We start from the raw sequence: 17,784 nt of genomic DNA, 5'->3' as shown, positions 1-17,784 counted from the left end.
ACTACAAAAACGTGACAAAAACACGGACAAAAAACTACAAAAACGTGACAAAAACGTGGACAAAAAAACTACAAAAACGTGACAAAAACGTGGACAAAAAAACTACAAAAACGTGACAAAAACACAGACAAAAAACTACAAAAACGTGACAAAAACACAGACAAAAAACTACAAAAACGTGACAAAAACACGGACAAAAAAACTACAAAAACGTGACAAAAACACAGACAAAAAACTACAAAAACGTGACAAAAACACAGACAAAAAAACTACAAAAACGTGACAAAAACACAGACAAAAAACTACAAAAACGTGACAAAAACACGGACAAAAAACTACAAAAACGTGACAAAAACACAGACAAAAAAACTACAAAAACGTGACAAAAACACAGACAAAAAACTACAAAAACGTGACAAAAACACGGACAAAAAAACTACAAAAACGTGACAAAAACACGGACAAAAAACTACAAAAACGTGACAAAAACACAGACAAAAAACTACAAAACGTGACAAAAACACAGACAAAAAACTACAAAAACGTGACAAAAACACAGACAAAAAACTACAAAAACGTGACAAAAACACAGACAAAAAACTACAAAAACGTGACAAAAACGTGGACAAAAAACTACAAAAACGTGACAAAAACACAGACAAAAAACTACAAAAACGTGACAAAAACAAGGACAAAAAACTACAAAAACGTGACAAAAACACGGACAAAAAAAACTACAAAAACGTGACAAAAACACGGACAAAAAAAACTACAAAAACGTGACAAAAACACAGACAAAAAACTACAAAAACGTGAGAAAAACACAGACAAAAAAACTACAAAAACGTGACAAAAACACGGACAAAAAAAACTACAAAAACGTGACAAAAACACAGACAAAAAACTACAAAAACGTGACAAAAACACAGACAAAAAACTACAAAAACGTGACAAAAACACAGACAAAAAACTACAAAAACGTGACAAAAACACGGACAAAAAACTACAAAAACGTGACAAAAACACAGACAAAAAACTACAAAAACGTGACAAAAACACGGACAAAAAAACCACAAAAACGTGACAAAAACACGGACAAAAAAACGTGACAAAAACACGGACAAAAAAACTACAAAAACGTGACAAAAACACGGACAAAAAACGACAAAAACGTGACAAAAACACGGACAAAAAACGTGACAAAAACACGGACAAAAAAACTACAAAAAACGTGACAAAAACACTACAAAAACGTGACAAAAACACAGACAAAAAACGTGACAAAAAACGTGACAAAAACACGGACAAAAAACGACAAAAACGTGACAAAAACACAGACAAAAAAACTACAAAAACGTGACAAAAACACGTGACAAAAACACGGACAAAAACACGGACAAAAAAAACTACAAAAACATGACAAAAACACAGACAAAAAACTAAAAAAACGTGACAAAAACACAGACAAAAAACTACAAAAACGTGACAAAAACACAGACAAAAAACTACAAAAACGTGACAAAAACACAGACAAAAAACTACAAAAACGTGACAAAAACACAGACAAAAAAAACTACAAAAACGTGACAAAAACACAGACAAAAAACTACAAAAACGTGACAAAAACACAGACAAAAAAAACTACAAAAACGTGACAAAAACACGGACAAAAAACGACAAAAACGTGACAAAAACACGGACAAAAAAAACTACAAAAACGTGACAAAAACACAGACAAAAAACGACAAAAACGTGACAAAAACACAGACAAAAAAAACTACAAAAACGTGACAAAAACACGGACAAAAAAAACGACAAAAACGTGACAAAAACACAGACAAAAAACTACAAAAACGTGACAAAAACACGGACAAAAAAAACGACAAAAACGTGACAAAAACACGGACAAAAAAATGTGACAAAAACACGGACAAAAAACTACAAAAACGTGACAAAAACACGGACAAAAAACTACAAAAACGTGACAAAAACACAGACAAAAAACTACAAAAACGTGACAAAAACACAGACAAAAAACTACAAAAACGTGACAAAAACACGGACAAAAAACCACAAAAACGTGACAAAAACACGGACAAAAAAATGTGACAAAAACACGGACAAAAAACTACAAAAACGTGACAAAAACACGGACAAAAAAACACAAAAACGTGACAAAAACACGGACAAAAAACGTGACAAAAAACGTGACAAAAACACGGACAAAAAACGACAAAAACGTGACAAAAACACGGACAAAAAACGACAAAAACGTGACAAAAACACGGACAAAAACGTGACAAAAAACGTGACAAAAACACGGACAAAAAAACCACAAAAACGTGACAAAAACACGGACAAAAAAACGTGACAAAAACACGGACAAAAAAACTACAAAAACGTGACAAAAACACGGACAAAAAACGACAAAAACGTGACAAAAACACGGACAAAAAACGTGACAAAAACACGGACAAAAAAACTACAAAAAACGTGACAAAAACACGGACAAAAAAACTACAAAAACGTGACGAAAACACGGACAAAAAACTACAAAAACGTGACAAAAACACGGACAAAAAACTAAAAAAAACGCGACAAAAACACGGACAAAAAACTACAAAAACGTGACAAAAACGTGGACAAAAAAACTACAAAAACGTGACAAAAACACAGACAAAAAACTACAAAAACGTGACAAAAACACGGACAAAAAAAACTGCAAAAACGTGACAAAAACACGGACAAAAAAACTGCAAAAACGTGACAAAAACACGGACAAAAAAACTACAAAAACGTGACAAAAACACGGACAAAAAAACTACAAAAACGTGACAAAAACACGGACAAAAAAACTACAAAAACGTGACGAAAACACGGACAAAAAACTACAAAAACGTAAGAAAAACACGGACAAAAAACTACAAAAACGTGACAAAAAAACTACAAAAACTACAAAAACGTGACAAAAAAACTACAAAAACGTGACAAAAACACGGACAAAAAACTACAAAAACGTGACAAAAACACAGACAAAAAACTACAAAAACGTGACAAAAACACGGACAAAAAACTACAAAAACACGGACAAAAAAACTACAAAAACGTGACAAAAACACGGACAAAAAACTACACAAACGTGACAAAAACACGGACAAAAAACTACAAAAACACGGACAAAAAAACTACAAAAACGAGACAAAAACACGGACAAAAAACTACAAAAACGTGAGGAAAACACAGACAAAAAACTACAAAAACGTGACAAAAACACGGACAAAAAAACTACAAAAACGCAAGAAAAACACAAAGAAATGATAGAAAAAATAATTAAAAAAACAAAAAAAATATGACAAAAAGTTACCAACACTTTTGTAGGTCTTAGCTTTCCTTTGCTCTCCAGTCGAGAAGCTTTTAGATTTGGGTAAAGCCCAGTATAAAAAAACATGAATCTAAAAGGAATTCCGTGGAGTATGGTGCACCACAGGGTTCCATTTTGGGACCGTTATTATTTATTATTTATATGAATGATTTTGCTTCTGTTTCTACGACCGCCTTTCCCGCTCTTTTTGCTGATGATGCCGATCAAAAAAATAATCGAACTGGGGAAAATGCACTCGTTAATGTTAAGGGTCAGAGGTTAAAATATGTATTTGTGGAAGTCACAATTACGCTGATTTGGGCCAGGCTGGTCCGAGTCCAGGGCTGGTTCTCAGTCCCAGTCCGGCCCTGGTGTCCACAATAAGAAAAGCACAAAAAGAGTCAGAAGAATAACATCCCGAACAGGAGATTCTTCATAAATAAAGGTCAAATCAAATAAAAAAAACATCAGGACTGAATGTGCTCAGCTGGAAGGTCAGGGCTGCATTTAAAAACACCTGGGTTTCTCTCAGTCTCACTTTGTCAGAGCGAATGTGTCACGTTTCAGAGGATTATCATGAATCTGTGGAATAATCCCCGACAGCAGCAGCAGTTTATACAACTCCTAATCTCTGCAATAATCCAAGTTTCTCCTCAGATTTAGAACAGCCGGGAGCTGTTCTCACACGAGGACTTTCACAGATCTAATTCCTCACAGATTTATTGAGTTTCAAACCCAAAAACAAGGAGAAATGTGATTGTTTTTAACAGATTTTCTTCCACTAACTACTTTATTCTAAACTAAACCAGACCTGATCTGTGTAGCTAAACTAAAAGCGCACGTTTAGACCTGGCTCTCTGGTGTTTACATTTCAGGGCAGAAAATATGGGTGATTGAACTGGTGTGTTTGTTCTGTAAACACATAAACAGCCGTGTAATATATGCAAGGCCGTGGGAACCCGGGGTGCTGAGGGCGCCGCAGCACCCCCTGGTGGATCGTCTATGCATTACAGGCAATATTAACCTCTTAACTCCCGCCTGAACCGAGAGGAGCTTTTTCCTCACGCCATCAGATTTTTTTTCCATCATTTTTTTAGTTGGGTATTCAACTCATTTATGTAACTTTTTGGTCATTTTTTGTTATTTTTATGTCACATTTTGTAACATTTTAGTCATTTTTTCGTACATTTTTTAATCAAATTTTTGTCATTTTTTTGTCACATTTTTGTCATTTTTTCATACATTTTTTTAATCAAATTTTAGTCATTTTTTGTCACATTTTGTCACATTTTTGTCATTTTTTCGTATTTTTTTTAAATCAAATTTTAGTCATTTTTTTGTCACATTTTTTGTCACATTTTTGCCACTTTTTCATACATTTTTCGTCTATTTTTCGTCAATTTTTGTCATTTTTTCTAATTTTTTTGTCACTTCTTCGTCAAATTATTAGCATTTCTTTTGTCAAATTCTTATCACTTTTTCGTAAATTTTTTCCTAAATTTTTCGTCAAATTTTTCTCACTTTTTTGTCAAATGTCTGTCAATTTTTTGTCATTTTTTGTAAATTTTTTGTCATTTTTTCTCACTTTTTTCACATTTTCATCCTTGTTTTTGTCTCAGTTTTGTTGCTATTTTCACACCTTTTTTCCAGAAGCTTTTGGATTGGGGTAAAGCTGGAGAAAATGGTGTGTTTGTTCTGTAAAAAACATAAATGTAATATATTTGTAAGTCATTTTCACAGCCGCAGTCACTAACACTTCAAATTAATGTCTGTAAAAATTCATCTTTATTTCAAACCAAACAAACAAAATGGAGACGGGCTCTGGAGAAGGCGGGCTCTGATTGGCTGCTCCCGGAGGAAGGCGGGAGGAAGGCGGGCCCGGTTTCCCGCTGCTGACAGTGAGCTCGCGCACGGAGCCACAGCCGCGGGAGGATCCGGACTTTAACCCCCCGAAAAACAGCGGAAAACCCGGTAAAACCCCGGTCAAACCCCTCGTATCCCGGACCGCAGCGCCTCCAGCCGGGCCATGGAGCTCCCAGGACGGGGCCTCTTCCTGCTGGAACTTCTCACGGCGGCGCTGGTGCTCGGAGCCCGCGGTAAGAGCGGTTGTTTTCGGCGACCGTTATCTGTCAACAGCCCGGAGGAATGTGCGGAGCTCCGGGGGCGGAGGCGGGACCGAGGCTTGTGTCAGGTTTATGTCAGATTTAAGTCAGATTTAAGGGAAGTAAATGAGTTTAAAGCTCACCCTGGTGACGCTGGGCACGTGTTTACAGGATTATTATCACAGTTTGTCGGTTATGACCGTGTTTATAACTGAAAGTTCCAGCGCGTGCTCTGGTCCACAGACTAAAACCAGAGGAAAGTCATATAAAGGAGCAGCTTCATGGTCTTTGGAGGCATTTTTACATTTGTTATTCACTGTAGTAAAACAAAAGGCTTTAAAAGAGGCTTTAACCGTCCCTGAGCGAGAAGAGGAAAGGAAGAACAAAGATAACAGGGAGACTAAACTTTTGTTATCTGCGCTTTAACCTCGTCATTTGATTAGATCAGACTCAAACATTAACCCTGAACTCTCTCTTTATCTGGAGTTTAGACAGAGCCGTGGGGAGATGTGTTAGTTAGGGGGCGCTGAGGGACAACATTTACCCCCAAAATACTTTTCCTGTGCATAAATCCTGTTTATTAACCTCTTAACTCCCGCCTGAACCGAGAGCGTTTTCTCCAGTTCAGCTTTACCCAAATCCTGTAGGCCAGTGTGACACCTCATCTGAAAGACCTACAAAACTAAATGGATCTTTTTCCTCACGGCAGATTTTTTTTCAGCACTTTTTTTGTCGGGCAGTCGACTCATTTATGTCAAATTATTCGCACTTTTTTGTCAATTTTTTGTCACTTTTTTGTCAAAATTTTCTCAATTTTTTGTCAATTTTTTTGTCATTTTTTGTACATTTTTTGTCACTTTTTCGGCAAATTATTCACATTTTTTTGTCAAATTCTTATCACTTTTTCATCCATTTTTTCTCACTTTTTTGTCCAATTTTTGTCATTTTTTGTTAACTTTTTCTAATTTTTTTGTCATTTTTTTGTCATTTTTTTGTCATTTTTTATCAATTTTTAGCAATTTTTAGTCACTTTTTTTGCAAATTATTCGCATTTTTTTGTCAAATTTTTCTCACTTTTTTGTTAATTTTTTGTCACTTTTTCGGCCATTTTTTCTCAATTTTTCGTCCATTTTTTCTCACTTTTTTTGTCCAATTTTTGCCATTTTTTCTTAATTTTTTGTCACTTTTTCGTCAAATTATTCGCATTTTTTTGTCAAATTCGTATAACTTTTTCGTCCATTTTTTCTCAATTTTTGGTCAAATTTTTGTCATTTTTTTGTACATTTTTCGTCACATTTCCATCCTTGTTTTCGTCTCAGTTTTGTTGCTATTTTCGCACCTTTTCTCCAGAAGCTTTTGGATTGGGGTAAAGCTGGAGAAAATGTGCTCGGTTCAGGTGGGAGTTAAGGGGTTAATATTGCCTGCAGTTCACAAACTATCCACCAGGGGGTGCTGCGGCGCCCTCAGCACCCTGGGTTCCCACGGCCTTGAGTTTAGATTTCAGTAGAGCTGCAACTAACGATTATTCGATTCATCTATCGACTATTTTTACGATGAATCGATGAGTCGCTTGGCTGTGAAAGGTGTAGGAAAACTTTATTTGTTCTATTTTTGTATCACATGAAGCTGAAGTGGATCCGCTTGAGGACGTGTTGATGAGTAAACGTAAAGTAAACATTTGTCGGAGGCTCTTGGTGCTAATTCTGCTTCTGATTGGACGAGACACAAACAGATATTCATGACATTTAAAATGTACAAAGTGAAGTACACACACTTACTATAAAAACACAGTAGGTTTTATCAAAAATGCTACATTTTCATGTATATTTTGCTCTATTTGAGTCGAACCAGAAAACGATTAATCGATTACTAAAATAGTTGTCGACTATTTCTTTTTTTTCAATACTTTTTATTTTAGAATATTTTAGGGCATACAAAGTACAGAATACAATACAAACATCTACAGTGAGACGTACAGGTACATTTCACATCTTGTCAACAGTGTCGTCATCCATGATTTGTATGAAATAGTCCCATCTTTCCCAGTATTTTTCTCCCTTATGCTGTTGTAAGCGGAGTCTGAAGGTCATAAGTTCCATTGTTCTTAGAAGTTTAACAATGTGCATCAAAAGTGCCATTGAGGGAGTGTCTCTTCTGAGCCAGCATTTAGGTGACTTTGAGACAACACCAAAAAACAAAGTCAAAAATGACAATTCCAGGCGAATTCCCAACACGAGATAAATTATATTTATCACTTTTTTCCAAAAATCAACTGCACCTGGACATGACCAGAATATATGTACCTGATGGGCCTGGACCGACCCACACTCCCTCCAGCAGGAAGACTGTGTAGCCAAAGCTTTGACTTCTGTACAGGTGTAATAAAGAAACGGACCAAGGCTTTCCAACAGAAGTCCCTCCAGGTTAATGAGTGAGTAGTACGGCTTTGAGACTTCCACCCCTCAGCCAGAGTTCTTCTGGTATTTCAACTTTCAGATCCTTATCCCATTGTTTTTTCATAAAGATCTGAACCAGGCTGGAGGGGTTGCTAGCCAGGGCACATTGTATTTCTTTAACAAGATAATGGCCAAGCTGGAGATACCTAAAAACATCATGTTTACCAAAGCCGTCCATCTGGCCCTTAGATATGATTTTACTAAATGTGGTTATGCCCAATTGTGACCGTTGTGTAAATGTAAAGTCATGTGTTCCTGGTTGGACGTGTGGGTCACGCACAGGCCAGCCCAGGATAGTGGTCGACTATTTCAGTAATCCATTAGTCGTCGATTAATCGATTACTGAAATAGTTGTCAACTATTTCAGTAATCGATGAATCGTTTTCTAGCAAACACAGACTAAAGTAGAGCAAAAAAGAAATGACAATGAAGTATTTTGGATGAAAACCTACTTTGTTTTTAAAGTGAGGGTCTGCAGTGTTTTGTACATTGTAACTTTAATCAACATCTGTCTTTGTCTCGTCCAATCAGAAGCAGAATTAGCACAAAGAGCCTCCCACAAACGTTTACTTAAAGTTTACTCCATCAACACGTCCTCAAGCGGATCCACTTTAGCTTCATGTGGTCAAAAAATGGAAAAATACAATTTCCATCACCTTTCACAGCCAAGCGATTCATCGTGAAAATAATGGGTAGATAAATGGATTACCAAAATAATGGTTAGTTGCAGCCCTAATTTAAAGATAAAGAGCTGGTTTTGTGACAACATTACATTAGTTTTAAACCAGTTAGGACACACGTTAACCAACCGACACTTATGCTCAGTGATTTTGTTTACAGAACCATAAACAGGTTAATATTGTTCCTTCATTCCTTTTGGAGCCACTTTTACATTTGTTATTCACTGTCCATGTGTGAGACACGGAGTAAAACAAAAGGCTTTAACCGTCCCTGAGCGAGAAGAGGAAAGATAACAGGGAGACTAAACCTTTGTTATCTGCGCTTGAACGTCTTCATTTGATTAGATCAGACTCAAACATTAACCCTGAACTCTGTCTTTATCTGGAGTTTACATTTCAGGAGTTTTAAAGATAAAGAGCTGCTTCTGTGACGACATTACATTAGTTTTATACCAGTTATAACAGACATAACCATCCCACAGGTTCATATTGTTCCTTCATTCCTTTTCCTTGGTCACAAACAGTGCAAAGATGTTTACCACAGGTGAGGGGGCGGAGCCAGGCTGAACTCCTCCCTCTGGGCTTTATCTAGTCTGCGGCTGAGCTTAAACTCCAGTGTTGCTGAAGAAGCAGGTGACATGTGGACTTTACTCCTGTAGTGACAGATATTTAGATTAGGGTGGAATATTCTGCTCTCATTGGGCCAGTTGAAATGGCTAGTTTTAGGTAAAGCATAATGATTATTAGCATCACATTAAACAGGAGGACTGAGGATATGAGATATGAGAAAAACACATGTGACTTTAAAATAGGCTTTAAAATGCAATTTTACAAAAAAATTATAATACTATGATGTCTCTGTGGCCACAGGCCTGAACACAAACTCAGGGCTTCAGTCAGATTTAGTCTCACATATCTGAAGCCTTTAAGTGTGCTGTCAGTAAATTGTTGTAAAAAGTTACACTGGAATAGTCTAAATGGCTCGAGCTCCACCGTTCACTTGAACCAGGCTGACTCGTCTCCAAAGCTGCGCATTTATAATGTGCGCGGCTAATTAGCATCATTAATTTGGGGAAAATAGCGTGTGCGACCTGTGGCTTTGTCCCTGTATTGACCTGAGGCTCAATTATAATAAATATGAGGAAAGAGAAACTTTAGAGGTTAAAACGAGGAGAGAAGGAGCTCTGACTCTGACTCTGACTCAGCGCAGGCAGAGGCAGGACTCGCCTCATGTTTAACTGTCATTTATGACAGAAAGTTTCCTCTCAGCTCCGCTAGAACAGACTAGTGTTAAATAAAAGCACATTAGAGCGAGGCCAGACTAACATCTGTCTTTCCTCATAGCTCTGTGTCCTTACATTACAGAGTCCACCTCATTTTATTTATTTATTTAGTTTTAAGTGGGACAATGTACATTAATGAACATTAGGACAATGTAAATGTACCCAAATTAGCCAAAAGGCTAGTTTTCACCGGTCTTCCCCCTGCCAGATCTCATAAGGCAACCTAAGAAGAGTAATTAAAAAATCACATACTACAGTAAAATACAATATAAAATGGAACAGTGTAGCAGACATAACAATAAGATAACCACATAACTTATATACACACACTCAAATAGTAGATTTGCGATTTTTTGGCACTCAATTTAAAAGACTGATAAGATGGAGCCTCTCTTACTGATGAAGGTGCTGTGTTCCAGTGATGGGAGGCAGTGAAGGAGAAAACAGTCTGACTGAATGCAGATTTCCTCAGGGGGATTGTGCAGTTTCCTCTGGTGGTGCCTCTGGTGCTTCGGTTTGACTGGACAGTGATGAATGTGGAAATAGGGGGTGGAGCTAAATTGTGCAAAATGTTGTAAACTGAACAGATATGGTGAAACTTCAGTAGATTGTCCCAGCTTAACAGCCTGTGTTTCTGTAAAATGTGACAATGGTGAAAACGTAAGGGTTTTTTATCAAGGACTTTCAGTGCTTGTTTGTATAATGTCACTGCTGAGCTGAAGCTGGTGCTGGACACCGGTGTGTGGGCTGAACCATTTGCACATGTTTAAAGGGGTGTCGGGGCCCTGAGATAATATCAATCATTGTTTGTGCAAACTTCTGTGTAGCAACTGTTGTATTTTACCCGGTTGTTCAGTTCTTATAGTATCAATTATGAGGAAACTTAGAAAGTACAATACAGAGCATTTTTGAGGCCCCTCCCCTGCTCTGGGCCCTGGGTACTCAGTACCCTTTACCCCCCCAGTCCGACGTCCCTGCATGTGGACTTGAAATCGAGCTTTGTTATTGTTTCTGTTGACCATTGCAGATGTTTGGTGTGTTTAGTGTTTTAGGTGGTGTTTGCAGATGTTTTATGTGTTTAGTGTTTGAGCAGTGCAGATGTTTGGTGTGTTTTGGTGTTTTAGGTGGTGTTTCAGTCACATGTCTCTGCTGCTGCTGGAGAATGACCTGGTTTTTCTGGTATATTTAGTCCGAACACTCCCTGAGAGCCCAGAGAGTAACAGGATTTCAGTTTGAAGCGTTAAATCCACCGTGACTCAGAGCCGACTGTGGGAACATTCACTGACTCATATCTCCATAAACAGGAAGAGATTACACACCCAAACAGAGCTCCAGGGGGCGCTGTGTTTACAAATGTCACTCAGGGACGACTCCTCGTTCATGTGTTCTCAGCTACGTTTGCACTTCCTGTTCCAAAGTGCAGATGTGGAGTTTCCTGTGAGCATCTGTTAAGATCTGAACGTAATGTCAGCTCTGAACACAAGATGGCGCTGCCCTGTTTTCAGTATAAACAGCCGCCCCTGGTTTAGTCCTGGTTTAGTCCTAGTTTAGTCCTGGTTTAGTCCTGGTTTAGTCCTGGTTTAGTCCCAGGTCCATTGAGACTCACTGACCGTAACAAACAGCCCTGCTCTGAGAGGCTTTGTGTCAGTCTGCCCCAGGGCAGAAAGAGGGATGTTTATAACCAAGTGTTTTTATGGCTTTATTACATAACTGAGACTGAAACAAAAGTGTTGATCATGTTAGACTCATTTAGTATTAGTCGAGTTAAGGGGAGACACTACACGCAAAACTATTTTTTTTTCTGTTTTCAGGTTTTGGGCCAAATTGGTGTCTGAACATATAAACTTACACGTGGAAACAAAAATATCCCTAATCTTCACAATAACAGGTTTAAATAGTGCATCCCATCCCATAGACTTACATGGGAGAACGTCATTTTAAAACTTATTTTTCTCTACAGACTTCACATTTTCCAGCCTTGGACTGAGAAATATTTTGAAGATTTTTTCAGAGAGATTTTTTGATTCATTCTTAGCCTGATTTAGTTTTGAATGTCAAAAATATGGCGATTATTTTAAAACACCTTGTTTTATATGAAAACATGAAGTTAATCTACAGCACGTTTCAAATTAACATCTGTACATTTAAAGATGTTTGATGTTTGATCAAAAAGTAAAAGCCGTGAAAAACAAACAAGTGACAATAATGTGATAAAAACGAGACAATGATGATTTTTTTTAAAGTAAAAAAAATAAAAAAAGGAAAAGCTAGTATCACATTTAAGTGTTAAATCAACAATCCAAACATGTAAGTTAGGGGCTCCACAAGGGTCGATATTGGGCCCTCTGCTGTTCCATTCATACATGATTTACCAGTGTTTTATTTTGAAGGTAGCCTGAGTGTGTTTTATTTTGAAGGAGACCTCTGTGTGTTTTATTTTAGAGCAGACCTGAGTGTGTTTTATTTTGAAGGAGACCTGATTGTGTTTTATTATGAAGGAGACCTGAGTGTGTTTTATTTTGAAGGAGACCTGAGTGTGTTTTATTATGAAGGAGACCTGAGTGTGTTTTATTATGAAGGAGACCTGAGTGTGTTTTATTATGAAGGAGACCTGAGTGTGTTTTATTATGAAGCAGACCTGAGTGTGTTTTATTTTGAAGGAGACCTGAGTGTGTTTTATTTTAGAGCAGACCTGAGTGTGTTTTATTATGAAGGAGACCTGAGTGTGTTTTATTTTGAAGGAGACCTGAGTGTGTTTTATTATGAAGGAGACCTGAGTGTGTTTTATTATGAAGGAGACCTGAGTGTGTTTTATTTTGAAGGAGACCTGAGTGTGTTTTATTATGAAGGAGACCTGAGTGTGTTTTATTTTGAAGGAGACCTGTGTGTGTTTTATTATGAAGGAGACCTGAGTGTGTTTTATTATGAAGGAGACCTGAGTGTGTTTTATTTTGAAGGAGACCTGAGTGTGTTTTATTATGAAGGAGACCTGAGTGTGTTTTATTTTGAAGGAGACCTGAGTGTGTTTTATTTTGAAGGAGACCTGAGTGTGTTTTATTTTGAAGGAGACCTGAGTGTGTTTTATTTTGAAGGAGACCTGAGTGTGTTTTATTTTAGAGTAGACCTGAGTGTGTTTTATTATGAAGGAGACCTGAGTGTGTTTTATTATGAAGGAGACCTGAGTGTGTTTTATTTTGAAGGAGACCTGAGTGTGTTTTATTTTAGAGCAGACCTGAGTGTGTTTTATTATGAAGGAGACCTGAGTGTGTTTTATTATGAAGGAGACCTGAGTGTGTTTTATTTTGAAGGAGACCTGAGTGTGTTTTATTATGAAGGAGACCTGAGTGTGTTTTATTTTGAAGGAGACCTGAGTGTGTTTTATTATGAAGGAGACCTGAGTGTGTTTTATTATGAAGTAGACCTGAGTGTGTTTTATTATGAAGTAGACCTGAGTGTGTTTTATTTTGAAGGAGACCTGAGTGTGTTTTATTTTGAAGGAGACCTGAGTGTGTTTTATTATGAAGGAGACCTGAGTGTGTTTTATTTTGAAGGAGACCTGAGTGTGTTTTATTTTAGAGCAGACCTGAGTGTGTTTTATTATGAAGGAGACCTGAGTGTGTTTTATTATGAAGGAGACCTGAGTGTGTTTTATTTTGAAGGAGACCTGAGTGTGTTTTATTATGAAGGAGACCTGAGTGTGTTTTATTTTGAAGGAGACCTGAGTGTGTTTTATTATGAAGGAGACCTGAGTGTGTTTTATTATGAAGTAGACCTGAGTGTGTTTTATTATGAAGTAGACCTGAGTGTGTTTTATTTTGAAGGAGACCTGAGTGTGTTTTATTTTGAAGGAGACCTGAGTGTGTTTTTATTTTGAAGGAGACCTGAGTGTGTTTTATTTTGAAGGAGACCTGAGTGTGTTTTATTTTGAAGGAGACCTGAGTGTGTTTTATTTTGAAGGAGACCTGAGTGTGTTTTATTTTGAAGGAGACCTGAGTGTGTTTTATTTTGAAGGAGACCTGTGTGTGTTTTATTATGAAGGAGACCTGAGTGTGTTTTATTTTGAAGGAGACCTGAGTGTGTTTTATTTTGAAGGAGACCTGAGTGTGTTTTATTTTGAAGGAGACCTGAGTGTGTTTTATTATGAAGGAGACCTGTGTGTGTTTTATTATGAAGGAGACCTGAGTGTGTTTTATTTTGAAGGAGACCTGAGTGTGTTTTATTTTGAAGGAGACCTGAGTGTGTTTTATTTTGAAGGAGACCTGAGTGTGTTTTATTATGAAGCAGACCTGAGTGTGTTTTATTATGAAGGAGACCTGAGTGTGTTTTATTTTGAAGGAGACCTGATTGTGTTTTATTTTGAAGGAGACCTGAGTGTGTTTTATTTTGAAGGAGACCTGATTGTGTTTTATTTTGAAGGAGACCTGAGTGTGTTTTATTTTGAAGGAGACCTGAGTGTGTTTTATTTTAGAGCAGACCTGAGTGTGTTTTATTATGAAGGAGACCTGAGTGTGTTTTATTATGAAGGAGACCTGAGTGTGTTTTATTTTGAAGGAGACCTGAGTGTGTTTTATTATGAAGGAGACCTGAGTGTGTTTTATTTTGAAGGAGACCTGAGTGTGTTTTATTATGAAGGAGACCTGAGTGTGTTTTATTATGAAGTAGACCTGAGTGTGTTTTATTATGAAGTAGACCTGAGTGTGTTTTATTTTGAAGGAGACCTGAGTGTGTTTTATTTTGAAGGAGACCTGAGTGTGTTTTTATTTTGAAGGAGACCTGAGTGTGTTTTATTTTGAAGGAGACCTGAGTGTGTTTTATTTTGAAGGAGACCTGAGTGTGTTTTATTTTGAAGGAGACCTGAGTGTGTTTTATTTTGAAGGAGACCTGAGTGTGTTTTATTTTGAAGGAGACCTGTGTGTGTTTTATTATGAAGGAGACCTGAGTGTGTTTTATTTTGAAGGAGACCTGAGTGTGTTTTATTTTGAAGGAGACCTGAGTGTGTTTTATTTTGAAGGAGACCTGAGTGTGTTTTATTATGAAGGAGACCTGTGTGTGTTTTATTATGAAGGAGACCTGAGTGTGTTTTATTTTGAAGGAGACCTGAGTGTGTTTTATTTTGAAGGAGACCTGAGTGTGTTTTATTTTGAAGGAGACCTGAGTGTGTTTTATTATGAAGCAGACCTGAGTGTGTTTTATTATGAAGGAGACCTGAGTGTGTTTTATTTTGAAGGAGACCTGATTGTGTTTTATTTTGAAGGAGACCTGTGTGTGTTTTATTATGAAGGAGACCTGAGTGTGTTTTATTTTGAAGGAGACCTGATTGTGTTTTATTTTGAAGGAGACCTGAGTGTGTTTTATTTTGAAGGAGACCTGTGTGTGTTTTATTTTGAAGGAGACCTGAGTGTGTTTTATTTTGAAGGAGACCTGAGTGTGTTTTATTATGAAGGAGACCTGAGTGTGTTTTATTTTGAAGGAGACCTGAGTGTGTTTTATTTTGAAGGAGACCTGAGTGTGTTTTATTTTGAAGGAGACCTGATTGTGTTTTATTTTGAAGGAGACCTGATTGTGTTTTATTTTGAAGGAGACCTGTGTGTGTTTTATTTTGAAGGAGACCTGAGTGTGTTTTATTATGAAGGAGACCTGAGTGTGTTTTATTATGAAGGAGACCTGAGTGTGTTTTATTATGAAGGAGACCTGAGTGTGTTTTATTTTGAAGGAGACCTGAGTGTGTTTTATTATGAAGGAGACATGAGTGTGTTTTATTATGAAGGAGACCTGAGTGTGTTTTATTTTGAAGGAGACCTGAGTGTGTTTTATTTTGAAGGAGACCTGAGTGTGTTTTATTTTGAAGGAGACCTGAGTGTGTTTTATTTTGAAGGAGACCTGAGTGTGTTTTATTTTGAAGGAGACCTGAGTGTGTTTTATTTTGAAGGAGACCTGAGTGTGTTTTATTTTAGAGCAGACCTGAGTGTGTTATATTTTAGAGCAGACCTGTGTGTGTTTTATTTTGAAGGAGACCTGAGTGTGTTTTATTTTGAAGGAGACCTGAGTGTGTTTTATTTTGAAGGAGACCTGTGTGTGTTTTATTTTGAAGGAGACCTGATTGTGTTTTATTTTGAAGGAGACCTGAGTGTGTTTTATTATGAAGGAGACCTGAGTGTGTTTTATTATGAAGGAGACCTGAGTGTGTTTTATTATGAAGGAGACATGAGTGTGTTTTATTATGAAGGAGACCTGAGTGTGTTTTATTTTGAAGGAGACCTGAGTGTTTTATTTTGAAGGAGACCTGAGTGTGTTTTATTTTGAAGGAGACCTGAGTGTGTTTTATTTTGAAGGAGACCTGAGTGTGTTTTATTTTGAAGGAGACCTGAGTGTGTTTTATTATGAAGCAGACCTGATTGTGTTTTATTTTGAAGGAGACCTGAGTGTGTTTTATTATGAAGGAGACTTGAGTGTGTTTTATTTTGAAGGAGACATGAGTGTGTTTTATTATGAAGGAGACCTGAGTGTGTTTTATTTTGAAGGAGACCTGTGTGTGTTTTATTTTGAAGTAGACCTGAGTGTGTTTTATTATAAAGGAGACCTGAGTGTGTTTTATTTTGAAGGAGACCTGAGTGTGTTTTATTTTGAAGGAGACCTGAGTGTGTTTTATTATGAAGGAGACCTGTGTGTGTTTTATTTTGAAGGAGACCTGAGTGTGTTTTATTATGAAGGAGACCTGAGTGTGTTTTATTTTGAAGGAGACCTGAGTGTGTTTTATTATGAAGGAGACCTGAGTGTGTTTTATTTTGAAGGAGACCTGAGTGTGTTTTATTTTGAAGGAGACCTGAGTGTGTTTTATTATGAAGGAGACCTGAGTGTGTTTTATTATGAAGGAGACCTGAGTGTGTTTTATTTTGAAGGAGACCTGAGTGTGTTTTATTATGAAGGAGACCTGAGTGTGTTTTATTATGAAGGAGACCTGATTGTGTTTTATTATGAAGGAGACCTGATTGTGTTTTATTATGAAGGAGACCTGAGTGTGTTTTATTATGAAGGAGACCTGAGTGTGTTTTATTATGAAGGAGACCTGAGTGTGTTTTATTATGAAGCAGACCTGATTGTGTTTTATTATGAAGGAGACCTGAGTGTGTTTTATTATGAAGGAGACCTGAGTGTGTTTTATTATGAAGGAGACCTGTGTGTGTTTTATTTTGAAGGAGACCTGAGTGTGTTTTATTATGAAGGAGACCTGAGTGTGTTTTATTATGAAGGAGACCTGAGTGTGTTTTATTTTAGAGCAGACCTGAGTGTGTTTTATTTTGAAGGAGACCTGAGTGTGTTTTATTATGAAGGAGACCTGAGTGTGTTTTATTATGAAGGAGACCTGAGTGTGTTTTATTTTGAAGGAGACCTGAGTGTGTTTTATTATGAAGGAGACCTGTGTGTGTTTTATTTTGAAGGAGACCTGAGTGTGTTTTATTATGAAGGAGACCTGATTGTGTTTTATTATGAAGGAGACCTGAGTGTGTTTTATTTTGAAGGAGACCTGAGTGTGTTTTATTTTGAAGGAGACCTGAGTGTGTTTTATTATGAAGGAGACCTGAGTGTGTTTTATTTTGAAGGAGACCTGAGTGTGTTTTATTTTGAAGGAGACCTGAGTGTGTTTTATTTTGAAGGAGACCTGAGTGTGTTTTATTTTGAAGGAGACCTGATTGTGTTTTATTTTGAAGGAGACCTGATTGTGTTTTATTTTGAAGTAGACCTGAGTGTGTTTTATTTTGAAGGAGACCTGAGTGTGTTTTATTATGAAGGAGACCTGAGTGTGTTTTATTTTGAAGGAGACCTGAGTGTGTTTTATTTTGAAGGAGACCTGAGTGTGTTTTATTTTGAAGGAGACCTGAGTGTGTTTTATTTTAGAGCAGA

General features: G+C 37.0%; 1 protein-coding gene across 1 annotated transcript in view; it reads left to right on the top strand.

Annotated features, from left to right (window-relative positions):
* Nucleotides 1-5,248: 5,248 nt before the first annotated feature.
* The window catches only part of LOC306982952 (lactadherin-like), a gene marked incomplete at its 3' end in the record, with an annotated part of 41,563 nt that continues 29,027 nt past the window's right edge, over nucleotides 5,249-17,784 (top strand). Inside the window, 1 exon segment of the mRNA XM_079583396.1 lies at nucleotides 5,249-5,457. Within this exon segment, the coding sequence (XP_079439522.1) occupies nucleotides 5,388-5,457 (70 nt within the window). The 5' untranslated portion in view covers nucleotides 5,249-5,387.

The sequence above is a fragment of the Gobius niger genome (assembly GCF_951799975.1).
Source record: "Gobius niger genome assembly, contig: SCAFFOLD_75, whole genome shotgun sequence".
Taxonomy (NCBI): domain Eukaryota; kingdom Metazoa; phylum Chordata; class Actinopteri; order Gobiiformes; family Gobiidae; genus Gobius; species Gobius niger.
Note: the sequence above shows the minus strand (reverse complement) of the source record. Positions and strands in the feature narration are given on the sequence as shown.